We start from the raw sequence: 23,737 nt of genomic DNA, 5'->3' as shown, positions 1-23,737 counted from the left end.
GCTCAGAGGGGTTAGGTGTGCATGTATGCATTCATGGGGGTGAGTGTATGCTCGTGTATGTGAGCAACTTTGATTGTACTGTGTTCAAAAGAAAATATATGAAGGTGTAAATATTTCCTTTGGAAAATTCAAACAGTCGCATGCATGTCATTAGTTTTTTTCTATCTTTTATAAAGTATGAATCTGCTCTAAGGAATATGAAATGTTGCTTGGGGTCATAATATGACCTCATCAGGCTATGTTTAAAATTTCATAATATTTGTGAAAGTGCGTTATATCGACTAGAGGGGGGGTGAATAGACGATTTTTATGAAATTCTTCACTGAGGAATTTGCCGGTGAGAAAATTCCTTAGCAAAGAACTACTAGCAGCGAAATAAGTACTCAGAAGTAAACATAACAAAATACAAACATAGTCAACATGATGAAATGAAGACAGACACAGAGTACAGGAGCGTAATCACAGGATAACACAGGATGAAGACAAACAGACTGAAGAAATTGAACTGAGGAAATTGAGAAAGTCTTCAGTCAAAGTCTTTAAACACAGATATGAACAAACACACAACACAGTTATGAGGAAATGAAAGAGTTGAGGAAATAGAACCAGTAAGCTTGGTGAAGACAATGATTTGGTAGACCAGTTCCAACTGCTGTCTCAGTTGTACGTCTGGTTGGAGCGGCTGAGTATTTAAACTCGAGGACACACAGTCCCGGACACCCAGTCCTGAACACGCAGCTCAGGACACCCAGTCCTCACCGTATTCTCCTTGAATTAAGGTCGCACAGACCTCGTCCAATCACTCGTGGTAAGTCTTCAGGCGACTTCCAAACCTTCACAAACTTGGTCACTCGGCGATCCACAATTCCTCTTGGATGCTCTAGACCATGACGCCTAACCGTCTGGAAGAAGCACAGTCTTCAAAGGTAACAAGCGTCGGATCCACGTAGGATCAATCTCTTCAATGATGCTCAATCACTTGGGGTTTGTAGGTGTTTGGGTTTTGAGTTTTTGGTTTTTCATCACTTGATGATTTTCGCTCAAAGTACTCGGAGGATGGGTTGCTCTCAAATGACAAGTGTCAGTTTCTCTCGGAGCAGCCAACTAGCTAGTGGTTGTAGGGGGGCGGCTATTTATAGCCTAGGGAGCAGCCCGAAATGATAAGACATAAATACCCTTCAATGATATGACCGTTAGGTGGATAGATATTTTGGGACAGCTGACTCATAGCACAGCAACGGTCGGAATTTTGAGTAGTAAAATCCTCAGGGCTATCATGTTTCTCACTGTGTAGGTAATCCGCACTAGCGAATTCCTAACTCCTCAGTCAGGACAAATTCCTCAGAGACCAGAAGAACATCGTCTCTATCACTGAAGAAATTGATTGAACTGTATGAGATTTCCAATGGCTTCACTCGAAGGGATTGGTAGGTGTAGGATTTTGAGTTGAGCATCACATGGAAATTTTTCCTTAGTATTTTCTCGACCCCCTTTAACAGTACGGTGTTTCCTATGACTCAAGAAAGAGAAAAACAAAACTATGAAAACGAAAGTACTCAAGCTTCATATTCCTCGCATGAATATCAAGTCTTCACGGATACACCAATTTCTTCACTTTCAAAGTCTTTATGAAAGTCTTCAGAAATACCAAAATCTTCAGTCGAAGATATTCATTTTTAGGGGTCGACTTTTCCTGTAAATATCAAACTCCTCATAGACTTATAGACATGTGTACACTCACAAACGCATTAGTCCCTTAACCTATAAATCTTCAATACACCAAAATCACTAACACTGGTAGAAAAAGGGCCTTTAGTCCCGGTTCGTAAGGGCCTTTAGTCCCGGTTCTGGAACCGGGACTAAAGGGTCGGTACTAATGCCTTGACCCTTTAGTCCCGGTTCAATCCAGAACAGGGACTAAAGGCCCTCCACGTGGCCGGTCCACCTTTAGTTCAAGGAAATTTTCTGATTTTTTTGAATTTTTTTTTGAATTTTTTTTTGAAATATTTTTTGAATTTTTTTTATTTTCAAATTTCTGAATTTTAACCTCTAATCTCTAATCACCCCTCATCACTGCTCAATTTAATCTCTAATCACCCCTCATCATTCCAAATCATCTAACTTCCCGAACGGTCACCCATCCTCTCACTACTCCAGCCTGAGCACGCTTAACTTCCGGCTTCTATTCTCCCTAGTTTCCAAGTCTGCACTTGTTGTTTTCCTGACAATAGTAAGATGTCAATCCTATTAACCCTCAGGAATTTAGCTTGAGCATGAAGTCACATATTTCACTGTTTGTTTGAAACTATTGTTCTAAAAAACAATAATTTTTTAGTAACACTAATATTTCTTGAATAAGTAGTTTGACCATCGTTTGACCACAGTTTGACCATTGTTTGACCAGATTTGACCAAAATTCAAAAAAGGTGAAATAATTATTTAATAACACTAATATTCTTGAATAATTATTTAGTAACACTAATACTTCTTGAATAAGTAGTTTGACCATAGTTTGACCAGATTTACTGACAATTTAAAAAAACTGAAATTTGAGCATAACTTTTTTTCCTTTTGGAATTTGAGGATTCTACAAATTTGCAAATAGGCCATAGGCCGTCTCCATCGGATGTAACTTTTCGAGTAGATGATTTTTCATATAAAAAACTTTTTAATCCGAGTTCGTATGCAAAAGTTATGCCCATTTTACAAATTCTAGAGAGATTTTGTAAATAAAGTCGAAATTCATATTTGTAAATTTTCCCAACAACTAGACCACATATCACATGGGAAACTTATTTTATTTTATTTTTATTGACATTTGCATCATTTTCTTTTGTTTTTTCTAAAACTGAAAAGGCGGTCCATGGGGGGGGGTTGAAAATGGGACCTTTAGTACCGGTTCGTGCCATGAACCGGTACTAATGCCTCAGAGCCCATTAGTCCTGGTTGGTGGCACCAACCGGGACTAAAGGTCTAACCTTTAGTACCGATTGGTACCACCAACCGGGACCAATGGGCATCGCACCCTTTAGTCCCGGTTCGTGGCACGAACCGGGACTAAAGGGCCCAGGTGAACCGGGACTAATGCCTTAGCCGCACGAACCGGGATAAATGCACCCATTGGTCCCGGTTCTGGACTGAACCGGGACTAATGGGCTTACCCGGCCTGGACCAAAGCCCCCTTTTCTACTAGTGTAAGGGGCACTAGATGCACTTACAATTTGGAAGAAGTATATGTATATTGCTTTGTGACTGAAGCATTTCCTAGGCAGTAGCGGCGGCAGGATTGCTGAGAGCTAACACCCCATGGTTTCGATGTTTTTTTTCAATAAAGCACTCTTTTATTAACTTTGAATGTAGCATCAAGTGGATACAAAACATGGTGAGAAACATTCGGCCTCTGGATAACGAAGATGCACACAGCCAAACACCAAGAGTCTAACAAAAATGAAAATAAATGAGAAACCGACATATCGGCAACAGTAGTCATATAGGACCAACACTCTACCTATGTCGAAGAAGGTGATGCGCCTATCCAGAGATTATGCTACCAGTCTGCCACCCATGTTGGGTAAAAACCTTATTGACTACCCGCTTCAACCGTGTACACACCATCTTGAACAACAATTTGACAATACCAATGCTTTCTTCTAGCAAATGTTCGCAAACTCGTGGGCAAACAAAAATCAGTCATCAAGGTAGCGGCAACATCATCGTCAACGAGGCTCAGTCCCACCACTCCGGCTTCGGTGGCAGTGGCACAGCTACGATGGCTCTGGCGGCAACGGGAGCGATTGAGGGGTGGGGCCCTTCGTAGCCAGTTGCCATTTTTATCTACCATGTTATCTTTACTCCTGAGTATCTCCATCTGCATCTCATCGCTTAGGCTAGTCATAGTGGGAGTAACTTAGCTAGTAATATAACGTACTTCAAAAAAATTCTACTTACGTGGCAAGTAATTAATGAGATGTGGTAACATAATATGTTACTGTAACATAGCACTTTTCAAGACAAGCTGAGTCTATGAGATAATAAATGAAGTCATCTATGATACTACTATTAGGCTGGTCATAGTGGGAGTAACATAGGTAGTAACATAGATGCCACATAAGCAAAAATGGTGATGTGGCAAGTAGTTAATGAGGAGAGAAGCAAATAGAGTAACATAATATGTTACCATCACATAGCGGTTTCCAATGCATAATGAGTCTACAAAGTAATAAATGAAGGCAACTATGTTACCACACCTATGACACTACCCACTATGAAGGTAGTAACATAGACTAGTAACATATGTATGTTACTAGTCTAAGTTACTCCCCACTATGACCAGCCTTATGTTACTTTGCATTATAAAGGTAGTAATTTAGACTAATATCATATGCATGACACTAGTCTAAGTTACTCCCCACTATGACCAGCCTCAGTATTTACAGTCGGCCATCTCAAACCACACACAAATGCCGGGATGGACGTTCCAATTAGTGATCGGTTAAAAAAATGCGACCGAGGCGTTTGTCTTAAACCGTCTTTAGACGCTCAAGCTGACCGGTCACCCTCATATTAAGTCAAAATCTGGGACGAATATAGGCAGGCCAGGGCGTGTCCGCCACGTCATAACCGGCCCACATTGGCACATCCATCATTTTCCCGGACTAAATCCTAGCCACTTCACTCCTCTCCAGTCCACTCCGTCACCCAAGCTCCTGTCCGACAATCTCTGGCCTTCTCAGGCATGGCACGGAGCGGATCCGAGTCCTACGGCAGCCGATTCGCGAACTGGGACCTCATTCCAGCCGGGATCGAGGAGGAGATGGCCATCCACATTGCGCTTCGTCCCTCCAACGAGGAGAATGCCCGGCAGCGACTGGACTTGATCCATCGTCAATCCATTGCATCCACACAAATGGTGTGTGGATCCGGCACAAGGCAGGTCGTCGCTGCCTCGACGGAGGAGGTTCGATCCGTCTGGCATCCAAGTGTCGTGGCGGACGTGCATCATTTTCGTTGGCGCACCAGTGACAAGGCCATCTGTGGCACATACGCCATGCCCACCGTGCGAGGCAGAGGACACGGGAGGCCGCAGTAGCCCTCGCGGAAGATGTCGGCGAGGCGGAGTCACACACTCTCAATGGATGTCCTACAACCCCGAGTGCCGCAGCCGTGTCATGGTGGATGTGGCCTCCGACCATGAAGGATCCATCGTCGACCTCACATCGACCGGCACCGTCAATGCTCTAAACTCCAACGAGGAAGAGTAGGGCATGGGAGACTACGGCGCCTTGAGTCCCGTGAGCCAGTGAGTGCCACGTGTCCTAATCTACCTCCCCGACGACCAGAGCAATACGACATGGGCACGGCAGAGCCGGACAAGCTCCGTTTAGATTAGGTTTCACGTTGCATGTAATAATATGCATTTAATGTTTCTTAATTGAAGTATCTGGTTGTGAAAGAGATTATTTGAGGCGTGACCGGTCACTGTCAGCAGACGCGCCTGGGCGTGTCCGCGGATGTTTGAGCGGTCAGATTTGTTGTATCCGGCGATGCTCATAGGTTCTGGGATGTTATGGCTATCGTTAGATGTCTGTTTGTGATGCTACCGCAGTTCGCCATGGTTGTTTGTTCGAGAAGAAGCAGGAGGTGGTGCTCAAGCTAGCGTGATCATCTTATGTTCGGTCAAGACGCATGAAGTATGCCTGAAATGCGATTTTTTTGTATGCCGGCATGTGTGGCGGCTTGAATTCTAAACTATGAATGGCGATGGAGATTATTTTGTATATGCTAGCATGAATGCCGTCATGAATTATAGCTTCGGTCGAGCAATAGGTCGGGCAGTTTGTTTATTGGAAATATGCAGATCAAATGGGTCGGGCAGTTTGGCGCATGGGCAGAAAAACGTGGGCGAGGGTGGACGTCGTGCCTACAACCGACCAAAATGGGCAAAAAAACAGACCAATTTTGTGTCCCTTCACGTTGCCACATTGGAGTTGGCCTAAGCTCCTGGAATGTGTATTTACCATGCCAAAATGCAAAATAAAGACATAGCTGCATTGGGGCCTTAATTTGAAATTAAGGCCTACATGGTGCTTGGTCTTTTCCAATACCACCATCATTTCTAAGTTGAATAATGTGGGTGTTAGTATTGGAAAGAATCAGAAGGAGATTTCTATTTCGACTAACGCTCTGAAACATTTGGAATATGATCGATTAAAAGTTACTCCACGTGTTTCTAGCAAGTCTTATGTCTCCCGTACTGATGAGGAGGAGCTGCATGCCACATCAGATGGTCAGCTACTCTCTCATTTAGTAGGGGCGGTTTCAGACGTGAGTCTAGATGAACCCGGGCTTAGTTCATTGATTGAGCTTACAGCATCCGGACGTAAATCAAAGACCGCACGTTCGAAAAAAGATAGTAAGTCCCATAAGAGGGCAAAGTGTTCTAAATCTCCCATTGTTTCCTCATGAATGGAATGTTTTTTAATAGCAGAGGTCTTCGTGACTTGGCTAAACATTTATTCATTGCAGAATGTAATAGGGAATACAATTTTGATTTTTTGGCTATCTCTGAAACGGGGAGACGTGATTTCTGAGTAAGTCTGCTTAACTGTCTTTCTGGCGGGATAGACTTTACTTGGGTTTCGCAACCGCCTAGAGGTCGTTCTGGGGGCATTTTACTTGGCGTAAATACAGGAACTATGGATGTTTTGGCTAGTTCGAATGGTGAGTTTCACGTTAAACTCTATATTCGCAACAAGGCCAACAACTTCACATGGACCCTCGTCGCCGTGTATGGGGCAGCCCAGGATGAGTTCAAGGCCGATTTTCTTCGTGAATTGGTTAATCTGGCAAAAGATAATCCCTATCCCATTCTTATAGGTGGGGATTTCAACTTGCTTCGATTTCCAAATGAGAAAAGCCGCGGTAGGTACGATAATCATTGGCCTTTCCTTTTCAATGCTGTCATCGACAGTCTAGATTTGTGAGAGGTTTCTATGATTGGAAGACAATTCACATGGGCGAACAGTCTTCCGGAACCGACATATGAGAAACTAGATCGTGTTTTAATGGATACCGACTGGGAATCAAAATTTCCTATGGTTTCTGTTCGTGCTCTACCTCGTATCGAGGCTATATCGGACCACGCACCCATTCTTGTAACTATTGGGTTGCCACAACCACAACATAGACGCAAGTTCAAGTTCGAACTTGGGTGATTGCTTCAGGATGGCTTCCATGACATGGCCAAGGAGGTGTGGGAGAAATCATTCGTCGGGCCTACCCCAATACACAGATGGAATAACAAAATGTGTGCATTACGTAAATTCCTTTGTGGTTGGGCCAGGCATACGGTGGGTATCCTCAAAAAGGAGAACCTTCGTCTTTCATCTATCATTGATGAATTAGAAGCTTTAGCAGAGGTTAGACCTCTATCTGAGCATGAAATCGAGATCAAGAATCATTCGAATGCACAGATAGCTAACATGTTGTGTGAAGAGGAACTCAAATGGTACCAACATTCTAACTCTCAATTTATCCTGAAAGGTGATTCGAATACTAGATATTTCCATGGAGTCCATGGAGTTGCCAATGGCAGACACCGGAAGAAAATTATCCATTCCCTACAACAGGATGAGGGAGTGATTGAGGGGCGTGAGCAACTTAAATCTTATATCACTAATTATTATAAAAATCTGTTCGGAGCCCCAGAGGAAGGAAACTTCTCGATGGATGAGACCCGAACAGATGACATCCCTCAGGTCTCTGATGAGGAAAACAACCTTCTAACGGCCCCATACTCCGAGGAGGAAGTTAGAAAGGCGGTTTTCCTAATGGAGCATAACAAAGCCCCGGGTCCGGATGGTTTTCCCGCTGAGTTCTATCAGAAATTCTGGGAAGTCATCAAACCGGATCTCCTACTTTTGTTTACCGACCTACATGCTGGCCAACTAGAATTGTTTCGCTTAAACTTTGGTGAGATTATTTTATTACCTAAGGTTAATGAGGCTGAAAGGATACAACAATATAGACCTATTTGCCTCCTTAATGTTAGTTTTAAAATATTCACGAAGGTTGCGACTATTAGGCTAAATTCGGTTGCTGAACATGTGGTTCGGCCTTCACAGGCAGCTTTTATGCAAGGCAGACACATCCTAGATGGAGTTGTTATCCTTCATGAAACAGCTCATGAATTACACCGGAAAAATTAAATGGGATGGTACTCAAAATAGACTTTGAAAAGGCTTATGACAAAGTCACGTGGCCTTTTCTTCAACAGACTCTCAGAATGAAAGGATTTTCTGCAGAGTGGCGCGCGATGATCCATAGCTTCGTTTCTGGAGGTAGTGTTGCCATTAAGGTCAATGATGACATTGGACACTATTTCCAAATGAAGAAGGGATTGCGACAGGGTGACTCGATATCGCCCATGCTATTCAATATAGTGGTGGATATGCTAGCGGTCATGATTGAGCGTGCCAAGGTTGATGGCCAAATTGATGGGGTAGTAAATCATCTAGTTGATGGTGGTCTCTCTATACTTCAATATGCTGATGATACGATTCTCTTCATGGACCATGACCTCGAGAAAGCAAGAAATCTGAAACTGATTTTATCAGCATTCGAGCAACTCTCGGGTCTAAAGATCAATTTTCATAAAAGTGAATTGTTTTGCTTCGGCGAGGCTCAAGACGAGGCCCACCTGTACGCTGAACTGTTCGGATGCGGGTTGGGTCAGTTTCCGATCACATATTTGGGGATACTGATACATTATCGGAGACTCACAAATGCTGAATGGAAACACGTTAAGGAGAGACTGCAAAAAAGACTTAGCAGTTGGAAAAGTAAACTGTTGTCTCTGGGTAGAAGATTGGTCCTCATAAATTCAGTACTTAGTAATATGGTACTATATATGATTTCCTTCTTCCAGTTATCGAAAGGAGTTTTACATAGATTGGATTACTTCCGATCAAGATTTTTTTGGCAAGGAGATAGCGAGAGAAAGAAATATCGACCGGCTAAATGGAGTGTGGTTTGCCATCCCAAAGACCAAGGTGGGTTGGGCATTCATGACCTTGAGGTTAAGAATAGGGCCCTCCTCGGCAAATGGTTGTTTAAATTACTAACGGAAGATGGTGTATGGCAAACCCTTCTAAGGAGGAAATATGTGGGTTCCAAGGCGGTATCCCAAGTATATTGGAAGCCTGGGGATTCCCACTTTTGGGCAGGTCTAATGGCTACGAAGAAATATTTCTTCTGCTATGGATCCTTCTCGATTAAGGACGGCTCGGAAATTAGATTCTGGGAGGACTAGTGGCTAGGAAATGCCACACTCCGGGAACAATATCCGGCTCTATACAACATTGTGCGTCACAAAGGTGATACTATCGCCACCGTAATGAAATCATTTCCGCCAAATGTGACGTTCAGAAGAAACTTAATTGGACCCAGACTCCATTTGTGGAATATCCTGCTCCAACGGTTGTCCACGGTGCAATTGTCACATGGGTCTGATGTATTCCCATGGAACCTCCATGTGAATGGACAATTCTCAGTGGATTCTATGTATAGAGCGTTAATCCAGTCCGATGTGCCAGTTGTTAATAACAAAAAGATCTGGAAGATGAAGATACCTCTTAAAAATAAAATCTTTGCATGGTATCTTCGTCGCGGAGTCATTCTTACTAAAGATAACCTTATTAAGAGGAATTGGCATGGAAGCCCGCAATGTGTATTTTCTCACCACGGGGAGACAATAAAACATTTATTCTTCCAATGCAAATTGGCTCGTTCTATATGGCCAGTCATCCAAATAGCTTCTGGCTTGTATCCTCCCCGTAGTGTTGCTAATGTATTTGGCAACTGGTTACACGGGATTGATCACAGGTTTAGAACTCTTCTCAGGGTGGGAGCGCTTGCCGTTATTTGGTCGCTTTGGCTATGTAGAAATGATAAGGTTTTTAACGATAAAAGTATTTTTCTGTTGCAGGTTATCTACATATGTACCGGGACTCTTCGTTTATGGTCCTCTCTACAACGCGTGGAGAATCGAGGCTTGTTTACGGAGGTGTGTACACGATTGGAGGCTACAGCGAGGGATACTTTTACCCAACATGGGTGGCAACATGATCTAAGGATTGGCCCCCCTCCACATTAGGTGTTATACGGACTCTACATGTTTCGTTGTAATTCGCCTTTTTATTTTTATTTTATGTGAGAGGATCTTATTTGGCTGTGTACATCTTAGTTATGCAAAGACCGGGTGTAATGCTTAAATCCTTTAAGTAATAAAGCGCCCCTTTTCGAAAAATGGTGCTTGGTCTCCATAATGCCGCTGCTTTCTGGTTACGAAAGGTCGTAACTAGAATTCACATGACCTGATCAAAATGCACCGTTTTCTTCGTGCTTGCACGCCCATTTTAGTTTATTCAGTTGGCATGCCACCAATGAAAAATGTCAAAGCTGTGTATAATGAAATAATTTTGAAATTTCTTAGGAGTAATATGGATCAAGGGGTAGACACATCTTCTGAAAGAGTTAGAATAAATGAATAAACGGCGTCCATTGATTGATTCAGAGAGCAGATCTTTAATCTTCTTTTCGAAAAAAAAGGAAACGTGTTTGAAGACACCCTGCAATACGGAAGATCCTTCTACTCCCGAGCACATTTTGAGCTCAGGATGAATAGTAAATTCTAAAAAAACTAATTTTTTGGGTGCAAACTTTCATAAATGTTCTCGGTGGCTGCAAAATTTCATCCTGAAATAACATTCGTGGTAAAAAAATGACACTCCAAAAATGCTATTTTCGAAAGCATTTTGGAGTGTTCTTTTTTTGCCATTCCATGAATGTTATTTCGGTATGAAAATTTGCAAGCACTAAGAACATTTGTCAATTTTTGCACCAAAAAATGTCAGAATTTTTTGAATGTTTTTACTGTTCATTAAGAGCATATGAGCTCGCGAGGAGATACCCCACGTCCCCTGCAATATCCTTTTTTTTATACAGATGGAGTAGAAAATGTAAGATGTTTTTTGGTTTAGATTGGGACTGAAAAACGTCTTTCATTTTGATACAGATGGAGTAGAAAATAGACAGGAAATATTCAAATTTTCTACTCCCTCGGGAAAGCAGCCTAGCCCTCGTTGGGTGGTACTCCCTCCGGTCCTTTTTTCTTTCCGTCTTACAAAATTGATACAGTTGGGAGTTACTTCCACTTTTTTTGGCAGGGGTAATATGGGGAAGAAGAAAGAGAATAGGTGCTCAGACGGTCAAACTACTAGCTAGTGTCTAGGGAATATGAGAAGTCTATATATAAATGCAACGCAGGCTTAAATGACAGCTCCCTTCATAACTTTATCTCTGTTTGTGCCCTTCCAGTCCCTAGACGCTCTTTCCTCTCCATAAGTAAGACCACCGGACCAGCATTCCCTTGCACGTTCTTCTACAGCGCAGCAACCTCCAGCACCAGCGGTGAGATTCTTCTACCTCCAGCACCAGCAGTCCTGTTTGCAGTTTATTCATGTCTTCTCTTCCTCCACACCTGAATGGAGCAGCAGTATTTGTTTTTTAGTTTTACTGTTGCTTAGCTTTCTTTTTATTTCTGCTGAATTTCACAAACCGGTAGGAGCAGTCATGTTGTGCTACCTACCATGATAGGAATTTCATAAAACTGAATGTTCTGTGGTTGTTAACCATTATGTTTTTTTTTTCATTTTTAAGAGATATCAGTCATCTGATTTAGATCTGAATTTTATCCCCTAGTAACATCTCAAATAATGGAGCCCAGTGATCAATAGATCCAGTATGAAAGTTATTGCCCCTATGACAGATTTGCATGTTTTGCAAACTTTCTCATGTACATGGTAACCATGGTTCGACAGACTGTTCATCTGTGTTCGTCTTGTACAGCAGGGAGCAGAGGAAACAAGGTGGAAGTGCCGGGCGACGCAGGTCACTCTGCCGAGCTGATAACTCACTTCTCTAAAGTCCCCATGTCTAGCATGTTTTGCACTACCCAATTCATGCTGCTGCCCAAAATAAGCATGGAATGTATATATATGCTGTAAAAATCGAGCTCTGATGCATAGCATACACAGTAGTATTAGATGCTTGAAACATTAAGTTACATATATTTTTTCTTGAATGCTGCGTATCATATATTAGAGAAGAAGCAAGGGTGAAAGAACACTCCACCCGAGAGTGCTACAAGCTGTTTACACTCCATCCACCTCCACCTAGAACACACTTGCGACTACGTACTAGAATAATTCCAAAGAACCGGAGAGCGCATCATACTGATCTCGAATGATGTTAGGGAATCATTAGTTATGCAAACACATGATATATGGTTCGTTTTACAGGAATATCCAAGATGAGTAATCCATGTGAATGCTGCCAGATCAAGCTTAAGTTTCTAAGGCAGATCAATGGCAACTTCATGCACAGCCTGGTTAGTTATTTCTGTCTTTCCTAATTTCTTAATTCAGTGGGCTGTCTGATCTTTAGAGTTTTTTTGCTGCCTCAAACATTTTTTGCACCATTCGTTCTCTTGTTACAGGTCATACCAGAGTGGTTTGTGAACCAATTTGGAGGAAAGATATGGGGAACAGTCAGACTAGAAACCTCTGATGGTAACATGTATGATGTTGGAGTCACTGAGAGTATGAACAGAACAATCTTGAAGTCTGGATGGGCAACATTTGTTGATACCAATCAAATAGAAGAGAACTATTCATTGATGTTTCGATACCTTGGAAATGCCCGCTTTGAGGTTACAATATTTGATTCCAACGGTAAAGAGAAAGCGTGGTGCTGTTCTGGCACATCTGATGTTGATAATTCTAGTAGCTGTGGTGGTACTACTCAGTCTTCAGCAAGCGAAGGATCAGATTCAGATGGAAGCCAGAAGGAAAGATCTTATTCGTCTGAAGAATCGTCAGGTTAAGACCTTAAATTGTGTACTGAGATTATTCAGTACCCTCCACCACACCTTCTCTTACTGGTGAATTTTTTTTTACAGCAGAATACAATCTATCACTAGATAATCCAGTGGAGTCAGATGATGTTAGGAATTATTATCTCTTATCAGGGCAGTGCGATCTTACAGAAGCGCAGGAGTTGAAATTACATGCATTTGTACAGAAGATTCGACCGGAAATCCCTATGCTTGTTGTACTGATGAAGAAGAGTAATGTGAGACATCATGGTGATCTGGTACGCTAGTTTTACCTTACACGTTTTGTATGAACTGCTCTCCTCTGTCTGTAGCACACTTTCTTGGTATGATACTATTTTGGAAAGTCAGTGTTCAGGTTCTAACTATTACGAACCTCTGAAGGATATGCTTTGACAAAGTGCATATACATTACTAAATCTACGTTATTATTTCCTTATCAGTTGAATCCATGTGTGTTAGAGCAATTTAACCTTTGTCATAGTCTTAACATCATAATTATTTAGTACCAATGTTTTAAATAGCGGGCTATGGCATTTAGCGGCGACCCTTAAAAACAGCTATAGCTGGGCTATAGCGGGCTATAGCGGAGCTATAGCGGCAAATTGTACATGAAATCATTTAGCGGCAACACCCTCAAACAGCTATAGCGAAGCTATAGCCGGCTATTTAAAACTATGTTTAGTACTCAGCTATCATATAAAACAGCATAACTGTATCACTAATACTTCATACCTATTTTTCCATTAGGTAATGCGTAAGGATTATGCACACAAGTACTTGCCATGCAAAGATACAAATATCATACTCCAGGTGCCTAGGAAGAACAAGGTTTGGGAGTGCAAGTTTCAGATCAGGCCATCTGGCTCGACTGATGCTGGTCGGCGCAACCTTTCTTTGGGCGACTTTGTTGGTGACAATCGCGTTAGGGAGGGCGATATCTGCCTCTTTGAACCAATGACAAACACTAAGCAGAAAAGATTCAGAATGACGGTCCACATCCTTGGCAAATTGAGTATTGATCATTCCCCTGGAAGAACAACTGACATTGGCTCTAATCATGGAAGGAGAAGCACCAAGATGGGCGGAGTTAAGACCAAACCATCTATCAATGGTATGTCAACACACCACTAAGATGTTCCCACTTCTAGGATGCATGTGTCAAACTTCAGTTCATGTTGTAATATGTTTGATTCATGTGAAAATTTGTACAGATGAGGAGTACTCTCCACAACATGAAGAGTATGGTGTATCTGATAATTCTGAAGAAGGTTCCGAGCCTCCCTTCATGTTGCCTGACAGATCTTGTCTAACACCAGCACAGGAGAACAAAGTGCTGGAGAAAATTAAGGACATTGGGTCAGACTCAGAATTGCCCTTCTATGTTGCTATCATCGGCAAGATCAATGTATGTCGTGATAGCAGCCATTACACTAACACTCCCATCCTAGTAAGTTCATCAATTCCATTCGTATCATTTTATAAGATAAATAGGAAAAAAGATCCCAAGTATCGCATCTGTGCCATTCTAATGTTTTGCCCTTGTTATGTATGTAAACAGAACTTTGGATTTCGGTATGCGGCTAGGTATCTTGGTGAGAAGTTCGCTGCTGGCCATCATGGTGGCAAGTGTAATGCAATCAACTTAGTACTTCAGCGGGAGGGGAAGAGCAGATCATGGCCTACCAAGCTGCGATATACGCATATCATGCGAGCCTCGAGCCAGCAGATGAGAGTTATCAAAGGATGGCCGTCTTTCGCCCGCGACAACCGCCTGCGGGAGGGGGACCTCTGCCTCTTCAAGCTGATGGAGAACGAGGAGCAGTTGACGATGATGGTCTACATCATTCGCCGCGAGAAATGTTAGACTGAAAGCATGTCTTGCATGCTTGCTGCTATGATGATTTTGAACTTTGGGAGTGGAAAACTGTGTGTGGTAGTGTGTCTCATCTGCAAAAGGGGAGCCGTACATCAAGAAATTTATATGTTCATCATTAGACCATTATATTGTTGGTTTCTTAGTTCTGTGAGGACTTTGTTAATTTGAGAGTAATTTGGATGGCTCAAGTTTGAACAACCAGTGATGTGTTGCTAATTGCTGATGTTTGAAGGCACTGGTTTTGAATGTGGGTTCTCTCCAGCAGCATACGAGATACTGTGGTGGGGTGAAACGGGGAATGAGTGCGCCGAAAGAAATGAGGCATACTAGAGTGCCTGTATCTTTAAAGTATGACTCCTATTTAGTTTCAACCAATTGAGACGTGATCATGCAGGTGAAAAAGTTTCTTTTCAGCAAGGATGCAGGTATCAATCAGCTATAGCATATCCAGCAGAACCCTGAAACAGTTTTAAGGGCTTTGGTGAGGGGGCATTGACAACGCCATGATGGCGGCTCATTTTGAGGGCATGTGTCGTCGTTCAATAGTCTCAGAATCTCAATATAATTTTTTATTACGCTTGAGATGCTTTGTACTTGCGCTGAACCTTTTAGGCCTTCTTTGGTTTAGAGAAATTTTATAGGAATTCTAGAGGATAGGATTCTTATAGGATTTTTTCCTTTAGAGCCCTTTGGTTTATAGGAATGGATTCCTATTCCTACGTAGGATTGGTTCCTATCCTTCACATTTCATAGGAAAAATAAAAAAGAGCCTAGACTCAATGGAAAAATTCCTTTGCTGTCAACCAAATGACATCTTGTTTCCTATTCCTACTCATAGGATTTGAGATACATGTCATCTCATTTCCTACAAGATTCCTATTCCTATGATAATCCTATCCTATGAATCAAAAGAGGCCTTAAATAGATCTTACCCTTTTCTTAAAAAAAAAACTGGCGCCCCCGGCTCCACCCGCCCCTATGTGCTCCACGGCCTGCCCCTCCAGCGCAAACCGTGCCGACGAGCTCGGCTTGCTAGACTCCAACCCTCCGATTAGTCCTGCCACGGCTCCCCCACCTACCGACAGGTGTTGTGCGGCTCCCCTTAGTCCTCTCCCGAGACCTCGCTTTGAGATCCAATGGAGGAGCAGGCCGCCGTGCATGATCAAGAGGGCTAGGAGATTGTTCTTGGCCACCGCAGCCGTAGGCAGCGTCGATGATGCCCTAATCCGAGAGGAGCCTGGTGACGGTACAGCCGCGCCCCCCGCAACGCGATGTGGAGGATGATCTAATCCACATCGTTCGTGTCATGTAGAAACGAATCTCAGTAGTCATCGGCCCTGGATCCGCCACAGGACGTGGCACTGTTGCTTATACTAGGATCGAAAGGGGAGGGGACGGGGAGAGGAGGAGAGAGAGTGTGGACTTTGTTTTATGGTTCATCCGGAGTGGGAGTATTTGTGAGGGTTGGCTGCACCAGGGTGGGACGATCCGACGTGGTGGACGCGCTTGGACCTGTCCGGCTTTCTCAGATTTGGCAGAGTTTGAGGGTCCATCAGCCCGGACGTCTATGGCTGGTTTGGGAAGCCCGATTAGGTCATGTTTTTGTGACTGGACATTGACTGGGCCGTCTACTTGGTAAGTTTGAGAAGCCTAGTATAGTTTTCTTTTCAGGGAGGAAGCCTCATTTGGGAGTTCGGCATAGGCCATAAATTGTGATGGCCCGGCCCTGCACCGCATGCGGCTATGAGTTAGTGAAAATTGTCAATCTGATCCTTATTCAAAATTCTAACACAAAATGAACCTGATTTCAAAATTTCTAAATGACTTATTTGAACGAGGCCCCAACCCGGGGTGTCATGTTGTCTAGCACAGCATAGTGTCCCAGCCCCAGATCTCATGCAGATGCGGCTATTTGACGAAAAACGATCCTCTCTCCTCCGCTTCAGAGCAAATCAACACAGATGCTCCATCACCGCACACAACACATACAAGCAGCGACACACCGCCCTAACGACTACCAAGCATCCTAAAGATGCACGAAGAAGAACTGCATGAGCCGACGGAGATCACCACCAAGATGAGCGGTCCACCGAGGAAAGGTGAGACGGACAACGCCGGAGCGAGGACTTCAAAGACGATGCCTTCAAGAAGGTTACAACCATTGTTAGCCACCACAATCTGATCCTAAAGATCATGTTTTCACCCAGAGCATCTTGAAAGGAGTGGAAAACACCGCGACAGAGCTGTAGGGAGGACAAAGACGTCCACGGACTCGGCAAGTGATGGACCCCGGTGCTCATACCCCTCCGTCGCATCCCAGCTCCGCCAGCCACCCGCAGCCATGAGGCCATAGCCATAGATGGCTACAAGGGAGCCCTCCCGGGCCGTGCACCACGGTCCCGCCGCAAGGGCCCGACCGAGCAACAGGAGCACACATTGAACCACTGCCGCGCTGGCCCCCTACCAGCGAGCCACGACAAGGGAGCCCGTCCGTGACCCGCAGCGCTAGAGGCGGATATGGACACGCAGTGGCAAAGTAGCAGCTGCCACCACCAACCTCCATTTGGCACCACCTCCATGCCACCCATCGCACAACAGTTACGCCATCGTCGCCGACCAACTCCAAACCGCCGCTACGTTGCAGTGCCCAGCTCCGAGCGTCGCATCCTGACCCAAGACTTCCGGCATGGGCTGCATCCCCCACACAAGGAAACGAAGGAGCCAGCCGCTGGCGGCGACGACCGGGCTTCACCCGCTGGCGCCCCTGGTGGCGGCGAGGGGAGGAGGGGGCTCGGCGGCGACACTAGTGTTGGCCTCCCGGACGCTCGGGAGGAGGGGAAAGCGAGGTGTATGGGTGATTTTGGATCCAATGAAAACTCAGATGTGGCCATTTTATGATAAATATTTTTAAAACCGGTCAATTTTCACCTCAAGTTTGCTCCTCCCCTGCCAGCCGACGCAAGCATTACACCTACCGCACCTACATCAACACTCTGACCGCTTCCCCTCCTCGCCGACCAAACCCAGCAGGCCTCCCGCTGCTCGGAGCAGACTCCCATTGCCTGGCTTGTCGGCGGCGGGATAGACGTTGGGTCTCGTGCTCTCAGTCCTGGGCCTGACGGCCTCGGATGCATCGGCCGTGGCTCGTGGGGGCAGGGAACTCGCTTCCATCCCGACCCGCGCTAGCTCGTCGTGCCTATGTACGGCTCCCCATCCCAGTGACTCCAAATGGTGATGATTCTGCTGCGATGACGGTCGGCGGGGAGGGCGAAGGGTGGAAGCAGAGTCATGCGCGGTGGGCATTCGCATCCTGCTTGGCATCTTCGGTCCAAACATACTAGCTACTCTGCAATTTTTTCTTCTTCCCCCTACCGGCATGTCCATGTTGGATTATCTCATACAGTAGTAATTAGATTGGTTCTGGCTGGAATCCTTGTAGCCTGAATATGTGACTAGAATACCCGCAACCAAAAAAAAAAAGAAGTATGTGACTAGAAATTCTTAACTGGTTCTGTTACAGCATCAGCTAGTACTACTTGTCACTGGCTTAGTCCAGGGCCGGTCCATACATATTCGGGGCCTCGGGCAAGACGACAAAATGCGGCTCTTGTGGACAAATAAAAATTCAGAGAATATAGTATTTCTATTTCAAAAGCAATTCAGTACATAGCATAAATTAACGGTCTTTGAACTACAAAACACATTCCACAAATTATTTATTTGTAACGGTCCAGAGAACCACATCGTAATAGTTTGGAAACAATATAGTTCTATAAAAGATCGCTCTTCTAAGTGGCACAAAGAGACCATCATCTCACTCTTCTAAGTATGAAATTTTATCAAAACTGATAGCAACTTGAAGCGTTGGTGTTACTAGTAGAACGCTCGTGCGTTGCTACGGGCTGCAATGCATATAAATAAATAAAAATGATTAAGGTCATTTGTAAGTTGAAGCTCATTTTTCCTCATACGCCCGGGCATGTACGGGCACCTAGTGGGCTCCCCGAAATTCAAACGTCTGGACAGTCCGGACTCCACCAAATACAGACCTAAAACCAACCCTAAGACGCACTGTTCCCTGTTCCTCACTGGTGGAAAAAGGGCCTTTGGTCGCGGTTCGCAACTGCCATTAGTCGCGGTTGCGCAACCGCGACCGAATGGGCGCGACTAAAGGCCCCACCCTTTAGTCGCGGTTGCTTAAGAACCGCGACTAAAGGCCCGTCCACGTGGGCGCCAGGTGGCCGTCGGGGCGGAGGACCTTTAGTCGCGGTTCTTCTGGCCAACCGCGACTAAAGGCCGCCGCAGGTTTAGGGTTTTAGCCCCCCCCCCTTAAACCTGTTTTCTGTTTAATTTGTATTGTTTTATTTCTTTTGTGCTTTATTTTAATTTTGAAGGAGTTTCACATATTCTACGGTACTACATACATGCATATGAATGTACAATTTCAAACAAATTTGAAATTAGAACCAAAAAGAATTCAAGAGGAATATACAATATATATTCAATATCATCGGATGACCATATACAATTTTGAACAAGTTTCCATACATAATTTAATGCATATAAAGTTCTACGTCCTCGTAATGGTGTTCTCCTTTAGGATGGAGGACTTCCCTCCTGAACCATCCAGCTAGTTCCTCTTGAAGTGGTCGGAAGCGAGCTTCTAGACTAAGCATCATCCGGAGGTTATTCCTCTGAGCATTGGTATCACTCGGAACCCGCTCAGAGGTGTATCTCCGGATCATCTCACAGACATAGTATGCACATAGATTGGTCCCCGCTGGCTGAATATCCTCACCATTCTTAGCCTTTGCCCTTTTGAATTCTAGCTCTTTTTTGAATTCACCGACCTTTGTATCTACGAACCGTCTCCAAACCCTACGAGGCAAAGAAAATTAAATGAACAAGAGAGTTATTAGTTACTTGATATTAGGAAATGAACGAAATAGGCCGATCGATATAGAGCGCAAATGAATGAAAATAATTACTTCTGCAGCATTCTTCTCATGTCGACCCAAAGCTTTGGACCTTATTCAGAGAGTCGTGGACGAGACATTCTGAGGTGTCAACTTTAATTACTAGCAGAATCCAGTGGAACCTGCGGACACGATACATGCACAGTACGTCATGCATAACTCATCGATTAGCCGGCCACATACCATGCATGGAGTAAACAAAAGAGAATGTGCTCAAGACAGAAACACTCACCCAAAATGGTAAGGAAATAGAATATCACTTTTGAGTTCCTGCTTTGTAAGAAACTGCCACAGGTCTGCCTCCATGTCGGCGGGGTGATGCTCCAACACATATCCATTAACGATGTGTGGGTCAATGAACCCAACATCATGGATGTTCCTTACTCTGCATTCCTTAATCTTCATTCTGCATGTATAATAGCGGACACAACAATATAGTTAGGACATATATATAGTGCAGGCAATATGAACGAGATGGGGTAGAAATAAATCACTTACAGAACGTAGCAACTGATGATAGATTTGTCGAGCTCGCGCAGATTGAAAAGCTGGAACAATTCACTCAGATGAATTTGTACATAGTAATGTTTGAAGTGATGCTCATATCTAACTTCCGCATAAATATATTCTTTGGCGTTTTTATTTTTTATGTAACCCTTGTACCATTTCAGCAGACCTTTCATTTATGGAGGTAGATCCTGTTCCTGCGCAGGCTCGACGAGAGGCCCATTCTTCACATATGTAATTACTACCTCCTTCACTGGCGCCTCATCAAGGCCTAACAGTTCACGAAGAGTAATACCTAAGTTGGCCGCTTGTTCTCTGGCACTCGTTACAGTCAATCCATGTGCTGCCGCAGCTGCTATGATATCAGGGTCATCCGGACCGGCGACTTTCACTATAAGCGGGGCAATCGATTGTTTACTTTGTTCCCCGAGCTGGGCAACTCGTTTCCCGCTTTTTTTACTTTCTAATTCCGTTTTCTCGGCCTCCTCCAAGGCTTTGTTCTCCTGGTTCTCCGCCCGCTCTTTCTTCTCCTTCAACATGAGTGCCTGCCTACGAAGTTCACGTGCATAGTCGTCAGGCAGATTCTTCGCGGCTTGGGACGGTGTGCTCAAAAATGACTTAGCCCACTTCTTTTGCTCATCAGAAAATACTGGCTTGGACTCGGGCTCTCTTTTCTTCTTGCAGTCCGCCTTCCATTTCTCATGATCAGCAGCCGCGGCCGCGGCAGTTTCCTCGGCACTACGTTCCCAAGGCCTTGTGGGGAGAGGCTTCAATGATGGCTCCGGTACCTTTGTGGTCTTAGGTACATAAGGGTCCGGGTTAATAATCCAGGACTGCTTCTGCTTCTTTGCCGGAGGTGGATTGGGGGGCGGCGTCTGATCACCCGCCGGACGAGGACTGGGGGGCGGCGTCTGATCACCCGCCGGACGTTGTGGACTGGGGGGCGTCGGCTGACGTGACGGAGGTGTAGGTGAACCGCCACCATCGTAGGGGGGTGGACTTGTTGTCCTTGGCGCCTCGCCTGGAAACTTGATAAACTTCTTTTGCCATAGAATGAAATGGCGCTTGACATCTCCAAGTCTTTTCTCCCCTTCAGGTGTAGCAATGTCAATCTCCAGGTCCTCAAACCCTTGGACTATGTCCTCCACCGTGACACGAGCATAGCCATCTTGAATGGGGGTGTTGTGGTGGAGTGCTCCAGGTAAACATGGTAAAGCACTGCCGATGGCTACCTTCATGGACATGTTCCCGATAGGATAATACAGATGACATTCTTTCATCTCCTTTATATCGTCCACGGGGTAGCGAGGAGGCTCCGGTGCAGTAATTTCGACCACCAGAGGCTCCGGTGCAGTAATTTCGACCACCAGAGGCTCCGGTGCAGTAATTTCGATCGTCGGTGCATCTCCACCAGCCGGTGGGGCCTCCGTGGAAGCCACACTGCTTCTCCGCTGCTGGCTTCTGAGATCCGCTGGATGATCTTCATGCTGCGCCCGAGCTGCATCTCGTTCGGCTACTAGTACACTCACGGTTTTCTTCATCACATCCATTTCCGATGCCAACCGTGCCACAACATCTGCTTCCCGATCCATCTTTCTCTTCCGGCTTCTGTAACCGTACGGGTCATCGTTCTGGGGGAACCCTATTTTCCACGGAATGTGGCCCATGCCTCGTACACGTCCTCCGTGTTCAGGATTCCCGAGAGCTTTTGTCAGCGCGTCGTTCTCTTTGTTGAACTTGATCTTCCCCTCTTGAGCATCCCTCATTGCGTCAATAAGGGCTTGGGTGGGTTTAATTATTTTGCCCCGGTAAACACAGTCCCCTGTCTCCGGGTTCAGCGTTCCCCCATGCCCGTACCACCAGCTTTTGGCCCTTGGGTCCCATCCCTCCGTACCTGGACGGATTCCTCGCGCCCTCAGCTCGTTCTCCATCTTCTCCCACCTAGGCTCCCAAAGGCGATACCCTCCTGGCCCCATAATATGATTGTACTCCTTCTTAGCCGCATTTTCCTTATTTTTTTCGATATTTGAATGAACTGCTCCGATTTCTTTTGCTTCACAAATTCTGGCCAATCATGTTTCAGTTTCTCATATTGTCCTTTGAAATCCGGAGTCTTGTTCTGCTTGACAAAGTCATGGGCTAGATTTTGCTTGAATTTCCGGAATGCGTCGGCCATCTTATGAAGAGCGAACTGTTTGACTAGCCTCCTCCTCTCCTTGTTTTCCTCAATCTTGTTACCCTCCTCATCGAATTTGTTGTATTCCGGAGGTAGAACGAAATGTTCCATAAGCTTTTTGAAGCAATCTTTTTTTGTTCTCTTATCGACAAAAGTGAAACCAGCAATTCGTGCCTTCTTTGGCTTATTCCACTCCTGGACGGTGATCGAGACGTTGTCTCTAACAATGGCTCCGCATTGGTTGACAAACTTGGTGGCGTTCTTGCGGGGCTCCAGCGGCCTGCCGGTTGCATTGTCGACAACCTCGATGGTGCATGTTTCTCCTTGTTTCATCGTCTTGGTTGCGCCACGCTTTGACGACGTACTCAATTGTTTCGACGATCCGGCCGAGGGCTAAAATAAGAAAGAGAGTCGCGCGCGTTAGTCCACACATATTTATTCAAATCAGTTAGTTTGTATCACCAGAGGCTCAATGTATATATATATACCTCGGCGCCGGAGGTGGTTGCTACTTCCATTTGAAGATCGTCGTTTATCGACGTTTGTTCGGCATCATCTTGCTGACGGCGCCCTTCATCTTCACCGTCAAGGTTCAGATAAGAAGAGATATCACCTTCTTCTTGTCCGGTCGGCACATATAGAATATCGCCGTTTATGATGCCGAACATATGTGCTTCACCGTCCGGATCATAGTTGTCCATAATCGGGTCAGCTCTATCGTCCGCCATTATGTCAGTCCTGAAAACATGTAGTAAAAACAAATTAATTAAGTGAAGAAGGGGGGCGGTGGCGGTGGCGGTGGCGAAAGGGCTAGAGAACTTGAGTGTGACGCCCGGATACATTAACCTCTGCTAATGGTACCACATCACCACGATTACTGTGGTTAATCTCGTGATGATTCAAGTCCCGTGCCTTAAACCACATTTGTAAAGTATTTAAATGCGCTTTGGTGAATAAAACTGTGCCTTAAACAATAAATTAAATGCATTTTATAATTTATAAAATCTTAAACTTTTTTAATTAGGCATGAAACCTTTTGTGGCAGTGGTAAAACTAGTCACATTAAATTAGGTGCTTTTGTATGAATTTTGTAAAACAAAAATAAATGGGCATAAAGATAAAACACTAAAGCAAAATTACTAAAATAAAAAGTAAAGACAAAACAAAAGAACCCCCCCCCCCCCGGCTCCCCATGGGCCTCGGCCCATCCCACCCAACCGGACAGCCCACCCTGGCTGGCCCACCTC

General features: G+C 44.7%; 1 protein-coding gene across 1 annotated transcript; it reads left to right on the top strand.

Annotated features, from left to right (window-relative positions):
- Window positions 1-11,867: 11,867 nt before the first annotated feature.
- LOC119273436 (B3 domain-containing protein Os03g0619600-like) lies at window positions 11,868-14,819 on the top strand. The gene is made up of 7 exons (XM_037554592.1): window positions 11,868-11,949; window positions 12,360-12,448; window positions 12,557-12,938; window positions 13,019-13,212; window positions 13,703-14,066; window positions 14,167-14,402; window positions 14,514-14,819. Exons 1-7 carry the CDS (start codon window positions 11,868-11,870, stop codon window positions 14,817-14,819), a joined length of 1,653 nt encoding a protein of 550 aa, XP_037410489.1.
- Window positions 14,820-23,737: the final 8,918 nt, after the last annotated feature.

This window comes from Triticum dicoccoides, chromosome 3A, assembly GCF_002162155.2.
Source record: "Triticum dicoccoides isolate Atlit2015 ecotype Zavitan chromosome 3A, WEW_v2.0, whole genome shotgun sequence".
In the NCBI taxonomy this organism is placed as follows: domain Eukaryota; kingdom Viridiplantae; phylum Streptophyta; class Magnoliopsida; order Poales; family Poaceae; genus Triticum; species Triticum dicoccoides.
The sequence above is the reverse complement of the archived record's forward strand: the minus strand, read 5'-3'. Positions and strand labels throughout refer to the sequence as shown.